General features: G+C 42.1%; 1 protein-coding gene across 2 annotated transcripts in view; it reads right to left on the bottom strand.

The window, feature by feature from the left end:
- Nucleotides 1-1,374: 1,374 nt before the first annotated feature.
- LOC130923016 (2-oxoglutarate dehydrogenase-like, mitochondrial) overlaps nucleotides 1,375-8,666 on the bottom strand; it is a 35,079-nt gene continuing 27,787 nt past the window's right edge. For both annotated transcript variants that reach the window (XM_057848382.1, XM_057848383.1), the window contains 3 exons: nucleotides 3,916-4,079; nucleotides 3,696-3,850; nucleotides 1,375-2,128 (listed from right to left, as the gene is read on the bottom strand). In XM_057848382.1, coding sequence (XP_057704365.1) covers nucleotides 2,005-2,128; nucleotides 3,696-3,850; nucleotides 3,916-4,079 — 443 coding nt within the window. In that variant the 3' untranslated portion in view covers nucleotides 1,375-2,004. The remainder of the gene's footprint in view (nucleotides 2,129-3,695; nucleotides 3,851-3,915; nucleotides 4,080-8,666) is intronic.

Raw genomic sequence — 8,666 nt, 5'->3', positions numbered from 1 at the left:
CGAGCAATGATGCACATCAGACAATGCTTCTCATAATACTTACCATGTGTGTGTTTTATAGTGGGCAGGGCAGCTTTAAACCACTCATCGGTGATTGGGTACACCTGACTTAAAATGTTTGTTAAAATTGGTTTCAATTGCTCTTTAGGTCTCCTTAGGCAGAGGGTTCACTTACTTATTTTCAGTGTTGGGAGTAACGGCGTTATAAATAACGCCGTTACGTAACGGCGTTATTTTTTCAGTAACGGCGTAATCTAACTAATTATTTTTTCCGCCGTTACAACGACGTTAACATTACTGACGGTCAAAAGCGGTGCGTTACTTACTCTGAATAAATTGGAAGAAACTACCAGCTGTGCCGAGTCGACTCTCTGCTCTGTTGATTTGTCATCCAAGACTTGGGGTGCGTTCAGGTTTGAGAATAGCGCACGTACTTCTGACTCCAAGCTGCTTGTCCCTGCTCATTCAATTAGACAATGCTTTCCAAAGTTTGGTAACGTTTCTGGGTTTGCTACAACTAATGCTAACCTCGTTCCCATCTCCCACTGTCAGCCAGCAATAATTCTGCTTCCATCTTGAGGACGGCAGACGCTTTGAAGGTGAAGTGAACTGTCGGGAAACGAGCCTACCTGAATGCAGCCCTTCGAGAGATGCGATGGAAGTGATTGTGATTGGCGGAGGGTTAGAGTCATGTGTCGTGGTAAGCCAATCAGAGCCGGTGATTTCACAAGCAAACCGGAACAGCGCGTGCAGCAAACACACACACGCAAAACAGATGCACAGGGTCGGGATGGCAGAGCATTCAGAAGAAAAATTGTCCTTTAAGAGGTGGAGATATAGACACTATTTCAAGTTTGTCAAAATTAAAGGAAAGAACCTGCATGTAATGTGTAATTTATGTCCCGGGGCAAAGCTTTTGTCGACATCTGTGGTAAGCAATTCAAATCTGCTGAAGCACCTAACAAGTTAACTACCTGTCTGTTCTTCTCTATCCCACTTATTTCAAATTCTTTGACATACAACAAGTTCTTTTTAAAGTAACGGAAATAGTTACTTTCTCTGGTAACTAGTTACTTTTATTATAGAGTAATTCAGTTACTAACTCAGTTACTTTTTGGAAGAAGTAGTGAGTAATGTAACTAATTACTTTTTTAAAGTAACGTGCCCAACACTGCTTATTTTCCCCATTCTGTCATTGTTTGCATGCTATCCTCATTAAAATATGAAAACCTATAAATGTTTGGGTGGTTTTAGTTAAAGTAGACACTTTTTTGATAAAGATCAGATCACATTTGATGGTGACTTCATGCAGAAATGTGAGAAATTCCAAAAGGTTCAGATACCACTGTACGTATTCCCCCAATGTTATTCGATGTATGTTTGTTACATGTAAATTCCGTCATCAAGGAATAAAATGTATTAGTAGAACCATTCTTGGAAACAAAATCCCTTGTAAATCTCTCTAAAAGTGGATGTGACCGAGTGTCAGAAGTGCTCTTCACACCTCTTGAGTTTGTTGTGTTTAGAGCCCAACCCGAAAAAATTAATGAAATAAAAAACAAACAGGTCTCAAAGCCAGCTGGCTGATGTCTGCTAATGAAGCGAGCTGTGACAATAAAGTGCACAAGCAGTCCACGCGACTAGCGACGCCTGTCAGGGGAAGTTTAATTACCAAATACAAGACGTCAACTTTGTATAAACAGCTGCTCTCGGAGCATTTAACATTAAGCAGCCTAATGTTTGGCCAATAAAGTCCCTGTGTTATGTTATATTGAAAAGTACTTCATACCATTTTTGATACTATGTAAATACAAAAGGTTACTAAATTTGTTAACTTCACTCTTTAAAACTTTAAAAGAGTTTATCACTTGTCGTATTGAACATGGTATTTGTTTTAGTATCGATATCGGACAAAAATAATAATATTATGATTGCTCTTGGCTGGAGTCAGCTCCATTTTTAGCACCAACTGAAGTCAGCTACAACGTGGACCTCTGGTTCGCTTCAGGTTGTCTTCCCGTGGAAGGCGCTCAGGTCAAAGGCCACGTCCAGGAAGCGTTTCAGCTCGTTCAGGTGGGTCGACTTGTTCCCCGTGGCGGGGGCGGCGGCGGGGTCCCGCCCGACATACCTAAAAATCAACAAGAAATGGCAGAAATGATGTTTTAATGTCAAGGATTGGATGTGTGTCTCTGTCAATGGCAGCCATCATGATAACTGACTTCTATTTGAATAGTTGTTTTGAGTAGAATTGCCAAATCATTTAAAAATCATGAAAAAAAAAAAGGAAAAACAAAGAATACTTTCTGGTTTAACCTAATTGTTTTTTGAAATTGTAAATCAATATAAATTTTTAAAAAATAAGATTTTTTTTCTACTTTCGTAAATTAAAAAAAATATATTTTTTCTTTTTTAAGTTTTTTCTTCTAACTTAAAAATAGAAATAAAAAACAAACATGAAAAATATATGACAAACTATTGGCTATTGAGATTTGGACAATCTTAATGTCAACAATGTCTCTACTAATTAATTAATTGACTACTAAATTAGTTATTGATTCATTTAAGAATCAATTAGTTGTTGATTAGTCAATCTGCTTTTATCAGAATTGCCTCAAAAGCAACACGAAGTGACCCAACATGTACAGGAAGTGAACCCAAAATGCCCCCAAACCCACAAGAAATGAGCATGAAATGCCCCAAAATCAACAGGAAGTGACCCAAAATCCACAGGAAGTGACCCTGGAACACCTCAAAAGCAACAGGAAGTGACCCCGAAACACCTCATATCAAGATGAAGTGACCCAATATGTTTTAGGAAGTGAACCCGAAAGGCCCCCAAATAAATAGGGAGGGACCCTGAAATGCGCCAAAATTAGTAGGAAGTGACCAGAAATCCACAGGAAGTTACCCTCGAATTCCTCGATGCAACACGTATATACAGGAAGTGAACCCAAATCAACAAGTGACCCCAAAATAACCCAATGTCGACAGGGAGTGACCCAATTTGTACAGGAAGTGACCCCGAAATGCCCCAAAACCAACAGGAAGTGACCTGATATCTACAGGAAATGACCCAATATCAACAGGAAGTGACCCAATATGCACAGGAAGTGAACCCAAACTGCCCCCAAATCAACAATTGACCCCAAAATACCCCCACCACTGCAACACGAAGTGACCCGATATGTACAGGAAGTGACCCCAAATGCCCCCAAATCAACAGGAAGTGACCCGATATGTACAAGAAGTGAACCGGAAATGCCACAAAATCAACAGGAAGTGCCCCGATATCAACAGTAAGTGACCCAATATGTACAGGAATTGAACCCAAAATGCCCCAAAACCAACAGGAAGTGACCCAATATATACAGGAAGTGAATCCAAAATGCCCCCAAATCAACAAGTGACCCCAAAATAACCCCAGGTCAACAGGAAGTGACCCAATATGTACAGGAAGTGAACCCAAAATGCCCCAAAATGAACAGGAAGTGACCCAATATGAACAGGAAGTGAACCCAAAATGCCCAAAATCAACAGGAAGTGACCCAATATGTACGAGAAGTAAACCCAAAATGCCCCCAAATCAACAGGAAGTGATCTGATATCTAGAGGAAGTTTGAGATGCCTCAAAACCAACAGGAAAGGGCTCCAGAATAGTTTTTTAAGCAACTCTGGTTGACGAGCGAATCTCTCACCAGACGGGACGCTTGTTGGCCACCACGGTGAGGAATCGAGGCCTCACGTAATCGTAGTAACCCATGTTCTTGTGCTCCTCCTGACACCACACCAGCTCGGCGCCCTTGTGCTTTTCCGCCTCGCTTTTGACCAAGTCGAAAGGGAACGGTGAGATCTGCGGAACCACACAAGAAAATGCATCGCTCGCTTATCTTATCATTTTTGTATTTTGTGTCCCACCTGTTCTAGTCTGACGATGGCGATCTCTTCCTCCAGGTTCTGTCGCGTCCTCTCTTTGCTCAGGTCATAGAAGACTTTCCCTGTGCAGAAGATGACCCTTTTCACTCGGTCGGGGTTTTGACAGGACGGGCCGTCGTCTGGGATCAGTCTCTTGAATTTCGTGCCTAGAGGAGTTCGGAAGGATATTTTCACTAAGGGTGGGAACCAAAAATTATCGATGCATATGTCAGGAAAGCATTCGGATTGAACGTCTATGGTCGTCAGTGGCAGCCAGTGAGTTCATTTTTGGGGGTTTATCACATCATTATCCTGTTGATTCTCTCTCACTTCCTTTTCTTTTGGGGCATTTACGGGTCACTTCTTGTTGATTTTGGGGCATTTAAAGGTCACTTCCTGTTGATTTAGGTTGCTGAACAGGAAGTGTCGTGAGAAGTGACTCAAAATCAACGCCATGTAACCTGTAAATGGCCAACAACAATCAACAAGAAAGTGACCCGTAAGTACCCTAAAATTAACAGGACGTGACCCATAATGTACAGAAAGTAACTCTACAATGCCCCAGGAATCCAGGAATGCTCCAAAACGATCATAAATTGACCCAAAATCAACAGGAAGTAACCCGTAAGTGCCCTGAAATTAACAGGAAGTGACCCAAAATGAATAGGAAGCAACCATGAAATGCCCTAACATCAACAGGAAATGATCCAAAGTCTACATGAGGTTAACCTGGAAGAAAAGTACCCGAAGTCAACAAGACAGTAACCCGTAAGTGCCCTCAAATCAACAAGGAAGTGACCCACAAAATACAAAAAGTGACTCAGTGATCAAAAAATGACCTTAAATCAACACAAAAGTGACCCACAGGTGCCCTAATACTGCAGGAAGTGACCCAAAATCAACATGAGGCAACTATGAAATGCCCTAAAAGCAACAAGAAATAGTTCATGAGCCTGGAAGGAAATGACCCAAAATTAACAAGAAAATTGATTGATTGATTTTATTTTATTTCAGATGTTAAGACAAAATTAATTTGCCTCAATTAACAAGAAGTAACCCCAAAATATTCAGAAAGTGGCCCCAGAATTCCCAAAAATGATCAGAAAGTGAACCAAAATCAATAGAAATTGACCTGTAACTTTCCTAAAACTGACAGGAAGTGACCAAAAATCAACATGAACCAACCATAAAATGTCCTAAAAGGGAAGGAAATGTTCCAAAGCCTACAGGAAGTGACCCAAAATAAACAGGAAAGTGACCCATAAGTGCCCCAAATCCAACAGGAAGCAACCACGAAATGCCCCAAAAATCAACAGGAAATGATCCAAAGTGTACAGGAAATGATCCTTTGAAGGAAGTGACCCAAAATCAACAGGAAGCAACCACTAAATGCCCTAAAATCAATAAGAAATGATCCAAAGTGTATAGGTAGTGACCCAAAATGAACAGGAAAGTGACCCATAAGTCCCCCAGCTCCAACAGGAAGTGACCCAAAATCAACAGGAAGCAACCATAAAATGCCCTATAATCAATAGGAAATGATCCAAAGTGTACAGAAAATGATCCTTGAAGGAAGTGACCCAAAATCAACAGGAAGCAACCATGAAATGCCTTAAAATCAATAGGAAATGATCCAGAGTGTACAGGAAGTGGCCCTGGAGGAATGTGACCCCAAAATCAACAAGAAAGTAATCCGTAAGTGACCCAAAATCAACAGGAAGTTATCCAGAGTGTATAGGAAGTGGCCCTGGAAGGAAGTGACCCAAAATCAACAAGAAAGTAACCCATAAATGACCCAAAATCAACAGGAAGTGACCCGTAAGTGCCCTGAAATGAACAGCAAATGATCCAAAGCCTACAGGAAGTGACCCAAAATAAACAGGAAAGTGCCCCATAAGTGCCCCAGATCCAACAGGAAGCAACCATTAAATGCCCTAAAATCAACAGGAAATGATCCAAAGTGTACAGGAAATTATCCTTTGAAGGAAGTGACCCAAAATCAACAGGAAGCAACCACTAAATGCCCTAAAATCAATAGGAAATGATCCAAAGTGAATAGGAAGTGACCCAAAATAAACAGGAAAGTGACCCATAAGTGCCCCAGATCCAACAGGAAGTGACCCGAAATCAACAGGAAAGTGAACCATATGTGCTCTGAAATAAAGAGGAAGTGACCCAAAATCAATAGGAAGCAACCATAAAATGCCCTATAATCAACAGGAAATGATCCAAACTGTACAGGAAATGATCCTTGAAGGAAGTGACCCAAAATCAACAGGAAGCAACCATGAAATGCCCTAAAATCAATAGGAAATGATCCAAAGTGTATAGGAAGTGACCCTGGAAGGAAGTGGCCCAAAATCAACAAGAAAGTAACCCATAAGTGACTCAAAATCAACAGGAAGTGGCCCGTAAGTTCCCTGAAATGAACAGGAAGTGACCCAAAATCAACAGGAAGCAACCATGAAAGGCTCTAAAATCAACAGGAAATGATCCAAAGTTTACCTTGGAGGAAAGTGACCCAAAATCAACAAGAAAGTGAACCATAAGTGCTCTGAAATAAACAGGAAGTGACCCAAAATCAACAGGAAGCAACCATGAAATGCCCTAAAATCAATAGGATATGATCCAAAGTGTATAGGAAATTACCCTGGAAGGAAGTGACCCAAAATCAACAAGAAAGTAACCCGTAAGTGACCCAAAATCAACAGCAAGTGACCCGTAAGTGCCCTGAAATGAACAGGAAGTGACCCAAAATCAACAGGAAGCAACCATGAAAGGCCCTGAAATCAGTAGGAAGTGATCCAAATTGTACAGGAAGTGACTCAATATCAAAAAGTGACCCGTAACTGACCCAAAATCAACAGGAAGTGACCCGTGAGTGCCCTGAAATGAACAGGAAGTGACTCAAAATCAACAGTAAGCAACCATGAAATGCCCAAAAAATCAACAGGAAATGATCCAAATTGTGCAGGAAGTGACCTTGGGAAGGAGTGACCCAAAATCAACAAGAAAGTGACCCTTAAGTGTCCTGAAATTAACAAGGAGGTGACTCACAATATACAGAAAGTAACTCCAGAATACCCCAAAATGATCAGAAAGTGACCAAAAATCAACACCAAAGTGGCCCACAAGTGCCCCAAAATCAACAGAAAAGGACCCAAAATCATTAGGACGCAAGAGGAAATGATCCAAAGTGTACTGGAAGTGACTCTGAAAGGAAAAGACTCAAAATTAACAAGAAAATGACCCATAAGTGCCCTAATATTAACAGGAAGTGACCCAAAATATGTATAAAAAAAAAAAAGTGACCCAAGACTGCCCCGAATGATCAGAAAGTGACCCACAGTTCCCCCTCAAACTTGCCAAAAACAGTTGCCATTCATTTTGAATGAGAAGCCATTAACAGCCATGTATGTTCAAATTTCCCATTCATTTTCAATGGCAGAAAAACATGGGTAGTTGTGATTTTTGACCAAAAACTTACCATTACAGCCCATTGACATTCAACTAGCGCCCAAGTAAGTATATGCCATTGAGAGCCATGCATGTGCATGCCAATGACGTCCAAATTTGCCATTCAATTCCAATGGTATTTACGTTGTAGTGACGCCCATGTTCACAGATGCCAATGATGGTTATGCATGTCGATTCATTTGATGCCAATGTACTTTGATTGCATTGACGCATATGAAAGTCGATGCCGTTGACGGCCATGTACGTCCAAATTTCCCATTCATTTTTAATGTGCCCAAATCAACAGGAAGTGACCTAATATCACCAGAATGTGTGCCCCAAAAGTCCTCAAATCAACTGGAAGTGACCCATTGTCAACAGGACGTGTCCCTGAAATGTCCTCAAATGAACAAGAAGTGTCCCTGAAATTTCCCCAAATCAACCTGGACGGGTCTTACATCTGTATCTACCATAGCAAAGCCCCATTGTAATTTCTCCAGAAATGGCAGTTTCTAGTTTGTTTGTTTTTTTCTTCTAGTATTGTGGGACAACAATTTGCACAAATTCAGTAGATGTGTTGTCCACTTTTGTAGACGCCAGATCTTTATAAGGTGACGATTTGTTTAATTTACCCAAAAATAATCCCTATAAAGCGTTAATGGAACAAGGTGGTCTGGGGCGGGGGTTGATCGGGGCCCTGCTGCTTCCCCCGCCCTGTGTAGGTAGTCCAGTAGTTCTGGCGGAAGAGGCCACGCCTGCGGAAGCCTGCCTCTTAATTCACACACTCCTCACTTTTTCACTGTAAAAATCTTGCACCCTCGCACCTACATACTCATTCATGCCTCCGGGAAGAGTTGGGGCAGGGCCATACAGTCCCAGCCCGGCTCCCCCTTGATTTTAATGCATCACACACCAAGGTTGTCGGACGGATGGGACCTGTTGGGGGGAGGTGACATCACTGTTAGCTCCTCACGGCAGGCCCCGACATTCCCGCACCTTTATTAACGCACCACACACATCATACTCCACGGGGGAGCTCCAGCAAAGGGCAGTGGGACAGGCGGCTGGGTAGAAATTCCATGCAGTGGTCCCACTGCCCCAAGCTGAGCTCTCCTATTTTAAGGCATACATTGCACTACCCTCCCCACACAATCCCATCACGGTGCTGGGTAATGGCTACCAGTTGGGGACCTGGCAGCCACAGTAATAGGGTGGTAGGTGGGTCCCACACTTTTTCTCTAAGGCGTGGCTCCCGGGGCGTGGCCTTCCCCTTTGCCAGGGCTGCCGGCCGCGGGAGT

Source organism: Corythoichthys intestinalis, chromosome 10, assembly GCF_030265065.1.
Source record: "Corythoichthys intestinalis isolate RoL2023-P3 chromosome 10, ASM3026506v1, whole genome shotgun sequence".
In the NCBI taxonomy this organism is placed as follows: Eukaryota; Metazoa; Chordata; class Actinopteri; order Syngnathiformes; family Syngnathidae; genus Corythoichthys; species Corythoichthys intestinalis.
Note: the sequence above shows the minus strand (reverse complement) of the source record. Positions and strands in the feature narration are given on the sequence as shown.